A 15,207-nucleotide genomic window follows, 5' to 3' on the forward strand; every position below is an offset into this window, starting at 1 on the left:
TGTTCGCGTGGCAAAATAAAACAGCAATAAAGAACGGGGAACTTCAAAGACGATGACTTTGTCGCTCGGCATAACATCAATTGAACACGCAGATCACACAGGGAAGCAAACAAGTGGAAAACACAAATGCAAATAATTTAGAAAGAACCATGAACAAGAAAAGCATTCAATCAGGTGCAGCCAAGCACTACAAAGATACACAGGGAATGTCGGACTGCGTGTGGTCGTTGATTGCGGACATAAATGATTGTACATTATCACGCTCTACAATTTCTGCAGGCAGTTTATTCCATTGGGTAGAATGAATGTTTAAAAGACTCCGTTCGACAAGAGAATTCCCTAATCTTTTTGGAATGTTGCGCACGCGTGAATCGCCGAGTAACATGTTCAATATACTCGTTTTTACTTGCCTGTAGTTTGCCATGGTACAACAAATACATGTACTTATGCCGCTCACGATATCGCCTGAGTTGAAGACTGTCTAAGTTATCGCTTTGCAAAAGGGTACTAGGCGATGTTTTCCAGCTGTAACTGTTACGAATAAATCGCGCTGCTTTACGTTGAGCATTTTCAAGTTTGGTGATGTTAAGTTTCGTATTGGGTCCCAAACGACAGAAGCGTACTCGAAGGCAGGTCTGATGTATGTTTTGTAGGCCATCAATTTTATTTCACATGTTGACCTTCTCAATGACCGTCCTAGGTATCCTAATTTCTGCATGGCCTTCTTCTGGATGTACATGACATGCTCGTTCTAGCTCAGGTCGGAAGTAATTATGACGCCCAGGTATTTATAACTTGCAACAGATGATAGTGGAGAGCCGTTAATAGAATACAAAAAAGGCAAAAGGTGGCGCTTTCTTGTTAATGTCATCGCTAGTTTTTTCTGCGTTAACCTTCATTTGCCAGGATTTACACCATAATTCAATTTTTGCTAATGACAAATTTAGTTTAAGCTGATCATCGGTGCAAGTTATTTTCTGGTAAAGTATGCAGTCGTCTGCAAAAAGCCGAATATTTTCTGGTATATCTTGGAGAATATCACTAATAAAAATTAAAAAGAGTAGTTGTCCGAAGACAGATCCTTGAGGTATGCCGGATCGAACAGTCTGGGGACGGGAGCAGGCGTTTTTAAAGTTTACGATCTGGCTGCGGGACGAAAGGTAGGCTTCTATCCATCCTCCAACTTCGGCATTTTTGAAGATTGATCTAAGCTTGATGAGTAACTTTTGGTGGCTCACACGGTCAAAAGCCTTTTCGAAACCTAAAAAAACATCAACTTTGGTTGTCTAATATTGCTGCAAGATCATGTACTTTTTAAAGTAACTGCATTGTAGTAGACACCCTTTCGAAATCGGTGTTGGCGAGAATCAACAAAATTGTTTCCTTCAAGAAAAATTGTCAGGTGCTTAAAGATAACATGCTCTAGGACTTTTGCGCAAGTACATAGTATAGAGACTGGCCTGTATAATGCCATATTGGACGAGTCATTGGTTTTAGGAAATGGGGCAATTTTACCGTACTTCCAATCTTCTGGAACTTGTGGTAAGCTCAAAGTCTTCTGGTAAATAATGCAGAGGTACTGTGAGCAGCATTCAGCGTATCTAATTAGGAATGCGTTAGGAATGCCGTATACACCAGGTGATTTTTTGGAGTCTAAATTGAGAAGTAATGAAAGTATGCCCTGCTGAGATATTATAACATTATTGATAGGGCTCACATTTTCAAAACGAGCGAAGTGTGGTAAGCTGCCATTTTCATCAGTGAAAACTGAACTTCATTAGTTATGATAACTCTCAACCTATTCCATCAATCATTTGTTTCCTAACATGATGCTTTGAAGTTATTGAAGGGCTCACAAAATATTCCTCAATGAACCTTCTCATCCACCAGATAGTAACCTCCTCCAACGGAGCAAGTACCAGGACACGAGGATTTCTTTGGCGTTCTTTGCCCCAGTTGGCCTAGCTCCATTAAAGTTCAACCATCATCATCATCAGGACACTAGGATGCCTGAACAGGGAATCAGGCTGCATACACTGCAGCACAGGGGAGGTTAAATGCTGCCCCTCCACTGGTTCCATGGAAGCGGCATCTCACACGCTGCCCCAGCTCTGTACCTCACCCACTTTGAGAAAGCTAAAAAGCAATGGTGCTAAAATGTCACCCCTTCAAGAGATCTATACAGGGTTAATACACTCCCACGTTCTGGGGAGGTTAAAAATCAAAGCCCATTCAAAGAAATCCATTTCTTAGGAGACAGATATTTGCAACTCGAAGATTTCTGTCATGCCACCTGAGTTGAACTTGAAGTCCAAAATCCAATTGCTTCCATTGTGTCAGAACGGAGCAATCAGATACGTAGACGCTGGCTTCATACTCGAGGTACCCAGGCTCGATTCTGATCACGGGAAGTTTGTTTCATCATCGTGTGCCCACCAATTGTGTAAAGTTGTCTTTCCTGCAGTTCAGTTTGGTTACACCACCGCCATCAGTGAGATCAAGAAAGCTTCGCTTTAATAAGAGAACAGCCAATGCAGCCTACACTCCTAGCTGAGATTCCCCCTCATCTTCTACAAAGATGCCCATACCATAAGCTTTCCACACAAGCCAACTGCCGCCATCTCGTTTGGAACTGCTCGAGTTTCCCCTGACATCAAACATCCATCCTAATCAAGGAACAACCACCTGAATCACACACAACTAGAGGCATGTTTCGTTGTGGGTTCTAGTATAGAACACTGGACTTCGGTTGTACTGGGTTAATAAGGTTTATTGTAACGTAGGAGGAGATAGCAAGTATGAGCAACTACATGGCCGAAGCAAGGAAAAGAAAGAGAACTGGCCTATAGGGCATGGTCGTAACTCAATACCATTGTTTGCTCAAGGTTCACTGTGCACCGCCAAAGGGAGACAGAGAGGAATTGAACTTGTGGGACCTCGTTTGGGGGCTATTCCCAGCAGCTGCTTTCATACACCGTGGGTTTGGTCCTGCCATTTATGCACTCAGCTTGACTGCGTGGCAGCATCTGTAAGTTGCTCAGGTAACAATGCCCCTGATTAGACAACAGCGTCCTACATTCCGCATGACTTTATTCTATCAAGTGTGGCCTCACATTATAGCAGCGTAACCAAGACAAACAATGAACCCAATTCTCACATGGAGACCAGAGTAAAGTAACTCTGTAACCACTAGCTGTCCCCCAACGTTATCAACTTGGCCCACGGCCCTCCTTCATCCAATAAAGATGTTCTAATACTAATACTCCTCCCACAATGATATGCAAGCCCAACGTGGCCAATCTTCAAGACTGTATGCGCCATCAGTATCTTGGCTCTAATGAACCAAACTCCATGACTGGAACGCTCTGATCGTTTCGTCCACAGGCTTTCATAACAATCCCGAAGTGGACTGCATTAGCATGCATTAAAACCTGCAGCAACCACCTTTGCCAAGTCCAAGTCAGTGCTCTGATTTCAGGCGCAAATACACGTGAACTACTTTCTTAGCATTTTTTTTCGAGCTGCTCACACGGCAGAAGCCTACGTGCAAGCCTGGACAATGCCAGACACTTTTTATGAGGTGCAGGCCCACGTGTGCTAGTTTTTTTGTAAACTCATTTTGCAAACGCCACCAGACCAAGCTCAAGCTTAAGGAGCCATGAAGAGAAAATACAACTTCGTGTACTTTGAAAGAACTAGGATTCAGTATCTCACTCAGCTTCATTACAGCCCCAAAGATTTTTTAACGAAAAAAAAGCAAAAAGTATTTAAAAACTTTCAAATTTTGTGCCACAGTGACGTGTTATGAGCAAGAATGACGTCATACGGGCCAACAATAAAACAATTTTCAGTGCGTTAACTGCACGTTAGCATTCAAGTGATGCGGTCAAATGGAACTAGAGGCCCGATTACAGATGTCCAGCCATGTGTCGTCGCGACAGGTCAGTTAGGCAGCCGCCAATCGCACAAACAAGGTTCTGTGACGTCATAGAAAAGTTGCAGGAAATTGGCTAGGGGGTCACGACTGCTTCACACGTTTTCTTTAATATCTCCGTTATTTGTTCAAAGATTGCAATGATATTGGTATCATCGTTATTGGGACTAAGCAGTCTTTCTAATAAACCCAACTTGTATTTTGTCTACATGACTCCTTTAAACAGCTCTGGTGTTAAAATTGTTTGGCATCTATTAAGTCAGTTTAGAAGTGGGCATGGCGCATCAACAGGTTTAATGTTTTGCATTGCAATGGAAGTGCCAGACTTGCACATGGCTAACACCTATCTAAGAATGAAATATCGCATAGAAGACATACACAACATACGCATTTGCATGTGTATCAATGGTGACGCATTGTGGTTGCCCCGTTTCAACGGAGGTGTGTATTTTTGATTGTGTCAGTCCACAAAGCTGCAGCACGTGTTCAAATGGGCTTTGTACGATGGTCGCTTGAGACCAACACAAGATGGCATTGTCAGCCACAGGGCACACCTGCAACCACGCTTCAGGCACTAGCAAGGAGTTGTCACTTGGTTGGCGAGGCCACGATGTGACGACCAACGTGGGAATTTTCACCAAGAATCACGTCTTACTGAACAATAGAGCACACTCACAGCCCCCACCCCCCCCATCAGCGCGCCGCATACCGCTGCTTCGGCATGATCTTCAAAAAGGGGCTTGCTTCATTTCAATCAAATTCAGCACACGCATGGCTGAGCCCTCCTCTACCCCTGCGCTACTGCTGGTGGCCATGTGCTTCTCTTCTGCGTCTTTTGCTGAGACAACATGCGAACGCCACAGAGCAGACGAGTCAGCGGGAGGAATGGCCGTCCACGTGGGTGCACAAGTGGCTCGCCAGCATGCTCTGCCGGGCAAATGCGCTGGGGCACAGGTGGCACTGGTAGGGACGCTCGCCAGTGTGTGTGCGCAGATGGGCGGCCAGGTGGGCCCTCTGAGTGAAGGCCGAAGAGCACAGGTGGCAACGGAAAGGACGCTCGCCCGTGTGGATGCGCATGTGCTCAACCAGGTGGCCCTTCTCTGCGAAGGCCTTGCTGCAGTGGCTGCACTGGTAGGGGCGCTCACCCGTGTGTGTGCGCAGGTGGGTCACCAGGTGACTCTTCAGCACAAAAGCCTTGCTGCAGTGGCAGCACTGGTGGGGGCGCTCGCCCGTGTGGAAGCACTGATGGACTTTCAGACTGCTCGAGAGCCGTGTCACATAGCTGCACTGCTGGCAGCGCAGCAGCCGACCACCTGGTGTGGCACTCTGCTGCTGTTTGCACCTACTCGCAGAGGGGGAAGGGCCTGCAACAAAGAGGAAGGGGAACTACTGAGAGCACTTCCAGCGAAGAATGCAGTATCAGCGCGCCAGCCGCAAAGTTTAAAAGGCAAGAATTTTGGTTCGTCTGTCTTTTGCTCAGCTTAGACTTCCGACCAAACTTTTTAAAACATTTATCAAAAAGAGGTATCTACTGGCAAAACTGCCCCAAAGCACTAAAAAGAGGTATCTACTGGCAAAACTGCCCCAAAGCACTAAATCTGCTGGCCTAAGTCCTACATGTCCCCATTATTCATCGCCAAGGAAACATTTGACGCAAAATGTAAGTACTGAACTGGTAGGTACCATGGGTTGGTTTTTATGATAAAAAAAGGGAAAAAACAGTGTATTAAAAATAGCACAGAAAGAGTACAGTGTATGCGAGGTACAAGATAGATAGCACAGAAAGAACTGACCAGCTCTCAGCTGTTCTAGGCAGAGCAAGAAACAAGGGTTAAAGAAAAGGGTGTGCACTGTCCCAACAGATGCGCAGAAACAGTGTGAAAGCGGAAAAATTGAACTGCATTGAACACACTTCCACTCAACTCGTCACAAGAGAAGCGAGATGGGAGAAAATAGCTAGAGGGATGGGAAAGCAAAAAGGTGGGAAAGAAAAGCAGAGAGCGGAGAAGTTATGTGGCTGGGGAGGCAGAGCACATCTTTTGGCGACATTTGTGGGTCAAGCAAGCAGATACTCATAAAAACTTTTACGGAATGTTTGGGAGCCTACCAGAAAGAAGCCTACCAGAAAAACGTTTAACAAATGAACCAGGTGACGTTCCATCCATAACAGTCATGCAAGAAGTCAGCAAACACAAAGCTGTTGTCTGCCCACTGAACTTAAATAGACACTGAAGCAAATCTGTCCATGTACTATTTGTAGCTGTGTTATGAAGTCCTTCCACCTGATTGATTATTTAGCAACCTCTAGAGTCTCAAGTCATTTGTAGCAGGTAGCAGAACAGAAAAATCCATACATCAAACAAGGCGATTCTATCAGCTACAGCAGTGAGGCCATACGAGTTTGCAGTCTGATGTCGTGCTACATCAGCCTTCAAAACTTCAGCTTCTTCCTTGTTTGTTAGCATGGAATGTTTACTACAAAAGCATCAATCAACTCGGTAGGTCAAAAATCTGGCATCGCTGTGGCAAAAAGATAGTGTAAAACGTGGCTGACAGATGGTTCAAAGCCGACAACCCAAAGAATACAACAAAGAGTGAACTTGGCGGCACATTTTTCAGAAAGGTCCACAATAAACACAGTACAGCAATTCTGTTGAAAAGAAAAAATGAGAAAATATGAATCCAGGTGGGAACCGGAACTGAAGGCCTATGAAATGCCACTAAGAACGCATACCCGACACCACAGTGGCGTAATGTCTCCAGTGAACAAAACGTGCACTCAACCAATGTGTTGAGGCCTTTGAGTTATGTACAAAGGCTTACATTTGTAGTTTGGGCATGCTAATTATACTACTAGCAATGAAGCGAGTAACAATGTGCATTTCTGCAAAATGCCCACTTTGCTCAGTGTTCAACTACAGTGCTATCATGTGGGATCTACTGAAGCCTGAGACAGTACTATTCCAACACATGTGCACGGGCAATGCAAACATGGTAAAAAGATGTTGAATGGGGAAAAAAGCACTCCCGACTGCACTTTGATGATTAAGGAATGCGTGTCAACCAACCATAAAATCTAGTTTATAAATCAAAACAGACAATGTTTACAATAGAAGTGTCCCCTTATGCCATAGGATGTTAGACCAGCAGCCAACATATACATAGCTATGTAAGGGTAAATACAGGCGGAATTGTGGACATGCTTGACGAAGTATCCTCTAGGCCAGGGGTTCTCAAGCATGTTGGTCCCAGGGAACCCTTCTAAGCTCCGTTAAGTGCCAAGGAACCCCTCTCCGCCCCCCCCCCCAATTTTTCATTCCGTTCACGCTACATTCACGTGCAATAAATTCAAAAGGAAGCAAGCTTGCTTGCTTTCGAATTTATTGCACGTGAATGCCGACTTTACGTGAGCGCGTATGCTAGCGGCACCTTTCTCCAAACAAAAGAAATGCGCCTGGGGGTAATATAAGGCCGAGATTCAAGTGCAATACTTGGCCCGTTTTGGGAGTCTGGCTGGTTACAAGCTGCTGGTGGGATTTACTGCGCAGCTCGTACCTTTCTGTTATGCACTGAGATGTGCTTATTGACGCTCGGGCATGAGTAATGGCGGTTCCTTAGATCGATTGCACCTAGGGTTCGCCATCTAAGTTACTTGGCTAGTGCGGAACCAGGGAAAATTTCAGTGGCTCGCGGAACCCCGAGGAGGGGCCTGCGGAACCCCTAGGTTCCGCGGAACCCACTTTGAGAAACCATGCTCTAGGCAATAAAAAAAATATCGCTGATGATTACGATACTCCCTAATGTGAAATTTCAACGCAGCTGTTTATCTGTTTCGATTCAACAAAATATGTTGAGGCAAAGAATTTAAGACAGACTGTAACACATGGCACATAACTGCTGCTTCAGCGACATGCACCGGTGAATCCTGGCGTTGACGGCTCGTTTAGCTGCAGCGGCAGATGCAGCATTTCCTTCGTCTCAAGAAGTGGACTCGTCAGCGTCGAATGCATGACAGCATGCACTACCCTGGCGTTACCTTGCAGCATGTTTTTGCCGCCAAGCACGCCTCGTGTGGTCTCGGCGTACCGCCCTCCCCATAACAGTTTCCTGCTCACTTTATCCTGCTCACCCTGGGTGTCCCTTCCATTCGCTCGGTTACGCCAACGGTGAAGCGAAACCACAACAGCGGTCGCATAAAAGCTGCACTCTAATACTTTTTCATTGACACATGGTATTCTTCATACACCCCCAAGTGCTTCCTTTGAACAGCAAAAGCTGAGAACATCAGGCATCAGCAAGGTGACAACCGCAGCATCATCAGGTGGCAAATGAAGGGCACTGAACAAGGACGACCAACAACAGGAAACAGCACAGGAGTCTGTAATTCATGAGTGATGAGCTCAAGCACTGATGAATGTGGGTGCAATTGACATATGCAGCACTTAGCGATGCAACCAAATGTCACTATAACTGTCGTTTCGAACACGGTCTTCTTTGTGGGCTGAACAGCTGTCATTTTTTTTCTAGCAGATGTACAGCTAGCTCAGTCACATGGTAGAACAAAAGCAGACCACGGAGACTGGACAAATTTACTGTTCGGTCACGCATAATGGACTTGAAGATTATGGCGCTGCCAGAATGTGGACGGCGGGTCTCTTCAACACGATCTTTTCGTCTCAGCAGATCAAGGGTTTGCTGACGAGACTGATGCCTGCAAACGTGAAGTACGACAAAACAAGCCGCTCAGTTTTGCGAAATCCCAAAGCTTATTCTACAAGTCGCTGTGTCAGCCAAGTGAGCATTCATGACAACACGTTATTGCTTTCGACAATTTACAACTCCAACAAGCAGTCCAAACCAGCATTTCCACTGACTGTACTTCTCTTTTGGAGCTTGATAACTTGAGACAGCACATTGTTAGACGGCACAGTAGTTTTTTGTGCAGCCAACTAGAAAATGACGCTGGTAAGATCAATGATTCATGATTATATCAGGAGTAGCTCACAGCATTTCCACCAGCGTGATCGGATTCAGAAATGCGTATTTTGCAACCAAGGAGTTAAAATGAACACCATCAAAATTTACCTTGCAGAAAACGCCTGCTACAAAAACCGAGTGAGTCACGGCGATTCGAATGATTAGCGGGTTAGGCCCCACTTTCCCAGCGCAACCACTGCATGCAATGATGAATTGGTGAACACACAGGACTGCCGGCACATACACTTCTGGGAGCAAAAACTGCACTGGTACTCGTCCAAAACTCGATTGCACCACTGTTCACTATCTTTGCTGTCTTGTTGTTTTCAGCAAATCAGTGAAACCTGGAATCAAGCAACCATTGCGGCAGGCGGCCGGAATTGACACGCTGTACTTTTCATAAACTGCATGTGTCGCCAGTTCTAAGATGAGAAAACACACAATTTTTCATTTTCTTTAGGTGTTCGGCCAGCGAATGCCACACCGGAGTCATGAAAATGTTTCAATTTTGTCAAGTCTCAATGCCGTCTATTTCTAGAAAGCGAGTCAGAGTCCAGCCACCGGCTGCAGCTAAAACATGGTGTTGAAAGAATCAGCCCGCTCTCGCACCAGGGCCATGAGCGCATGAACCCCGGGACATGAGCGCATGAATGCTGAGCCTGGCACATAGCGGTATGTAGCACTCCTCCCCACTGCTAGTTTGGGTCTCTATATCTTGCGGGACGACGTCGATTCCTCGGTGGATTTGTGCACCGTTGCAATTCTGGCTGAGGACATGCTGCTGCGCCTTTTTCCGCATCGACAACCGTAGTGGCCGGCACTAGCTTTTCGCCAGAAGGGCTTCCAGCGGGTGTGCTGTCTTTCTGATCACACGTCTCGTTACGGGTTCCTTCTTTCGTGTCGACAACCGCATTGGGCGCTAGCTCTTCTCCCGAACAAGTTACCTCCGGACCCGATGTGTCTCGGGTTAACGGCATCGGTAAAGACAACGGTTGATCTGGGTACTCAGTCCGCCATACGCGTCAATGGTTGAAATGTATGTGAACCTGTCCAGCAGACGTCTGGGCTAACCACGAGCAAAGTCCTTTCCTCTCGAGTAGCATGCAAGGAATCCACCGAGGCCTATTGCCGAAGTTTCTAATGAAAACTTGCTGTTGTAGCTAATATTCCTTTCTCAAAGTGTCGGCCTGTTCTGGATGACTGTTGGGTTTAGTAGGCACTAGCAACTGTAAATTTGTCCGGAATTCTTAACAGACCATTAGTTGTGCTGGGCTTTTCCCTGTTGAGGAGCTAACAATGGAGTGCTGTTTAATCAAAAACCAATCTTGCCAAGCGCAGGTTGATGTCTGAACCTTTCTCTCTCCCCAGAGCTAGCTTAAGTTCATACACCATACATTCTGCTTGGCTGTTAGTTGCCGGATGGTATGGAGCACTTGTAATTTTCTGAATTCTTTCCTCTAACAAAATGTTGTCGTTCCGGCTGCAACGAAAGCAGTACCATTGTCGGTGACGAGCTTCTCCGGATATCCAAGTCACAAACAGTACACGAAGCTCCAGGATGACCATTGCCGCCGTAGTGTTTGGGATGCGCCGCACTTTCAACCATTTGGTGTATGCATCGATGACGACAAGAACATTCGCCCTTCGAGCGGTGCAGAAAAGTGGAAATGTAGCGTCTGCTAAGGGCGCGATGAATAGGCAAAGGAACTCTGGCTTCGTCTCGCCGGGACTCCTGGCACTGAACACAACCAGCTGCTGTTCGCTTGATTTCTCCATCTGTAGCAGGCCACCAATCGTAACTGCGTGCCACCGCCTTCACCGCGACTACACCTCTATGACCGGCATGGCTAAGTTTCAAAACTTCAGGTCGAACCACCATTGGTATCACAACCCGTGACCCCCAAAGCAGGCAACCACGTAGTGTCGACAGCTCGGTGTCCTTTTTACGAAAACCTTGGAAGGTGTCCGCAGTTAGGTCACGAATCCTGGCCTTTCAGAACGCACTGTAGACTTGACGAAGCGTCGAGTCTTCCTGCGTCAATGAGGCTATCTTTTCAGCAGATAGTGGGGGATTCAGAAGTGCTTCTGTCATGAGCACGTCAGCGGGAGGCCATGGTTCATCAACGCTGCGCAATAGCGGAAGCCGACTAAGGATATCAGCATTTTGATGCGATTTGCAAGGCCGACACGCTAACTCCGTCATACGCAGCTAGCTTAATGCACCAGAGCTCCATGCGAGGAGCGACAACCACCGGTACCAGTTTCCCGGGGCTCAGATGCCCCAGTAGAGGCTGGTGGTCTGTGTAAATGATCATGTGATGGCCTGCCAGGTACTGGTGGAAGTGAATGGCGCCAAAAACAACAGCAAGAACTTCCCTATCCAGTTGCAAATAGTTCCTCTCAGCTGGGCCTAGAGTTCTGGACGCAAAAGCAATGGGGGCTTCCCGGCCTTGACTGTGTTTCTGGGCAAGGACTCCGCCAATGCCATACGGTGAGGCGTCACAGGAGAGGATCAACGGTTTCGATGGGACGTAATGAGCCAGCAGTTTTCCGCACCACAAGCTGTCTGAGCCATTTGAAAGCTACAGCATGCTTCACTTCCCATCTCAAGGCACATTCTTGGCGAGTAACTGGTAGAGACCGTTGGCAATGGTGGCACGATGCTCCAGGAACCGGTCATACAAGAAAATCATGCCAAGAAACGACTGCAGTGTAGCCTTGGATGTGGGTTCCGGCACCTCCTTAATCGCCCTAATCTTCTCGCCCATCGCTCAAATTCCCTTGGCATCAATCCTGTGTCCAAGGTAAACAACCTCTCGGAGCCCGAAACAGCACTTAGACATTTTGGCTCGTAGTCCTTGAGCCTGTAGTCTTGCAAGGACTAAACCCAGACACTCATTATGCTCCTCTTGCGCAAACTTGAAGCTATGATGCCATCCAGCTATGCGCAAACACTTTTGATTCCAGCCAGGGTGGTCTCCATACATTGCTGGAAAATGGCAGGAGCAGCCGAGATGCCCAACGGCAACCTCTTGACACGGTACAGGCCCTTGGACGTATTGTCAAGATGACAGCTGTTTCATCCGTGACCTTGAGCTCCTGGTAGGCTTGGGTCAGGCCCAATGTCGAGAACAACTTCCCCCGTTCAAGCTTTGCCAGCACCTCGCTTATGGTGGGTAGAGGATATGAAACTTTTGTCAACACCTTGTTGACAGTGCTTTAATAGTCACCACAAAGACGAATGCGCCCGTTCTTCTTCAGAATGATGACAACAGGAGTGGCCCATTCGGGATGTTGTATTTGTTTGATGATACCTTGCCTGGTTAGCAGGTCAATTTCTTCCTCGACATGCTTTTTAAGTGCGAACAGCACAGGACAAGCACGGAGGAACTTTAGCGATACCAAGTCCTTGAGGTCAAGCTTAACCAATGGCCATTGTATTCGTTCAACTTGCCGTCGAAAACAGAACCAAACCTTTCCAGAATGACCTTAATGCTGCTGCCACAGGCTAGGAGGTTAATACCACGGATGCCGATGCCTAGTGGCTCGAACCAGTTGCGGCCTAACAAGTTGCATCCAGGTGTCTTCATAATCACCAATGGTAATCTCTGGGTCGTACCCTTGTACCGCACCTCAACAATGGCAGTTACCAGTGCTTGGAGGCCTTCCCTTGACCACGTGCGCAGAGCCACAGGCGCATCCAGAAGAGAGGGTGCTGCTTTGGCCAAGCATGGCAGAATGTTTCTGCTGATTATGCAGTGCGATGCTCCAGAATCAACTTCGAAAAGTAGAATCACACCATGAACGTGAAGTTCTACTGGGTGCCTTGGTGTCGGACGTAGCCAAGACATGATTGAGGTTGTAGCATTGGTCTTGGTGCCATGGCTAGGTATTGCTCAGAACGGGTGGAAGGACTGTGTGTAGCTTACCACTGTGAGGTCTAGCCCTGTGGTCTCTTGCTTTTCTTCTTTATGCACGCCTTATCATTATGACCCACCTTCCTGCAAAAACGGCAACATGATTGGTGTGTGCACAGGAATCTGAGCTGTGCTGCTCCTCACAGCGGTAGCAGGGCTTGTCCGATGTCAGGTGCGCTGAATTCTTCCCAGGTACCTTTGCACTGGATTTGTTCACCTCCGAGACGCTGCCCTTGATACTCTGCTGTTGCAACTTGGCACTTGGTAGAGACATGTCCAACACCTTTTGGAACGTCAAATCTTTCTCGGCGAAGAGACGTTGCAGATAGGCATCTTGCAAACCACAAACTAATCTGTCACGTAACATGACATCGAGGAGAAGCATTGTTGCCTGCAGCCCTGATCCGTCTCCTTGCGATGCATCCACCGACAACGGTGTGCCGAAGTTGCACTGCGCCGCCAAGTCTCAAGGGCGGCGACGTAAGCTGTGATCAACTCGCCTGGTAACTGGTCGCGTTGTTGGACACGACAGCGACTGTAGAGTTTGAATGGCCTGGGGTTGAAGTGATCTCCTCCAAAAGAACGTCACTCGGTCTTTGGGGTGCCACCAATGCTTTTACCGTCTCGTACACAGTCAGTCCACAAAGGGTCAGCCAAACGGCACGTTTCCCAGCATCCTCTGAGATGCCGTTGACTTCGAAGTAGAACTGAAGTCGCTTCGACCACAAAGCCCAGCCCGTACCCGAAAACTCTGTGATGGAGCCGTGCGTCACCATGTCGCTGTAGGTCAGTCCGCCAGTTCTTAAAACTGGTCACCCTCGTCGCCAGTGTCAAGTGTCAATGCCATTTATCGGAAGCGAGTCAGAGTCTAGCCGGTGGATACAGCTAAAACATGGTGTCAGAAAAAGCAGCCCGCTCTGTTGTTGTTGTATCTTTTCTGATGGCACATACCCATGTGGGCCAAGAAACGGGGTGGCTCTTTGGGGCTACAACGCCACCTCATAGCCCTATACAATCAGCCTGTAGAATTAAATTGGAAAAATGGTTAACGAATTATAAATAGAATTAAACAATCAGAGATTGACGCAATTTTTGGGAGAATAGGCTAAAAAACCAATTTCTGAACAGGTTAGCAGGACAGGCGTCTGGTCTCTGATATATACGCGTGAGTGGCCACAATAATTCGTCTGGCAAAACCCCAAAGATGTGGCCCCGAATAAAAGGAGCACAGGCATTGACAGAGGAAGGCCAATGCATTGAACTGGTGCGGCTAGATAACGTTTTTTCGAATGAAAGAAAAACCACGGCAGTACAAGAAAAAGTGTTCAATAGTTTCTCTTTCACTGCAAGCAGTACAAAGGCCAGAGGAGGTGAGACCAGTGAGATTCAAATAAAAATTAAGCTGCGGTATTCTACATCTGATGCCGGTTAAAGTGACCTCACAATGGCGGAACTCGCAAAATCTCGCATCCCAAGTGTGAGCTAGTTGGGCATAGTCATCCAAGCCCGTGATCGCACCTTCCTGTGTTATCCCTAGCCCGAAGGAATAAGTGCGCAAAAGACGAGGACAAATAGGCGAGAGGACAGGACGAGCGCAACTTCCAACTTTATTTTGCATGAACTAGCAACACACAAATACCCCCACCAGTGTCACCCTCCTTCCTATCACCAGTTGCACCACCCGATAAGGCGTAACAAGAACCACAAACAAAACAAAACCATTCGATAAAAGGGCGTAATAAAGCAGTATGCACCAGATAAACGATACTACTTAGACTGCGTACGTCTTCCACAGAAAAGCACGTGTCGCACTTAAAATCAAAGATGAACGAATAAAATCAGAGCGAAAAGGGCATAAAACCACAAAGAATAAGATGATAACATGATAACACGGGTATAGAGTCGAAGTTAAGAACAACACAGTTTGCGTTTGCGAGACTTATGAGCAGCTAAAACGCATCAAATTTCGAGCTTACACAATCTTTTTAGTATTAAGAATAAAAGCATAACATTGGAGCCAAAAGGCATAAAAACGCTAAAAATAGATGGTGACCAACACAGAGTGCACATTGCAACATTTAAAAAAGCCTAAAAGTGACTACAAATATCAAAGCCTTTTAAACATGACCTTCTAAGAAGGCTAACTCAGTGGGAGGAGGCTTACCGAGGGTGTGCTGACGCAATTTCTCCCCAAAGGCTCTAATTCTGTAGGCTTCTATTATTTCTCTCTCCATTTAATCCTTAGCTCATGCAACGAATTCAGTATCTTCAAGCTTGGGAATGCACCCGCAGGTTTTAAAATGCATAGTCAGATGCCCCCTGATTTATTTTTAACAGAAAGACTGTGCTCCCGCGCTCCCATTAAAAGAGCGCCCAGTT

General features: G+C 46.8%; 1 protein-coding gene across 1 annotated transcript in view; it reads right to left on the reverse strand.

The window, feature by feature from the left end:
• Positions 1-3,412: 3,412 nt before the first annotated feature.
• LOC144179183 (uncharacterized) overlaps positions 3,413-15,207 on the reverse strand; it is a 34,350-nt gene continuing 22,555 nt past the window's right edge. The window contains exon 3 of the mRNA XM_077707434.1: positions 3,413-5,298. Within this exon, the coding sequence (XP_077563560.1) occupies positions 4,808-5,298 (491 nt within the window). The 3' untranslated portion in view covers positions 3,413-4,807. The remainder of the gene's footprint in view (positions 5,299-15,207) is intronic.

The sequence above is a fragment of the Haemaphysalis longicornis genome, unplaced genomic scaffold (assembly GCF_048455015.1).
Source record: "Haemaphysalis longicornis isolate Haplotype H1 unplaced genomic scaffold, Haemaphysalis longicornis Haplotype H1 scaffold_4, whole genome shotgun sequence".
NCBI classification, from domain to species: Eukaryota; Metazoa; Arthropoda; class Arachnida; order Ixodida; family Ixodidae; genus Haemaphysalis; species Haemaphysalis longicornis.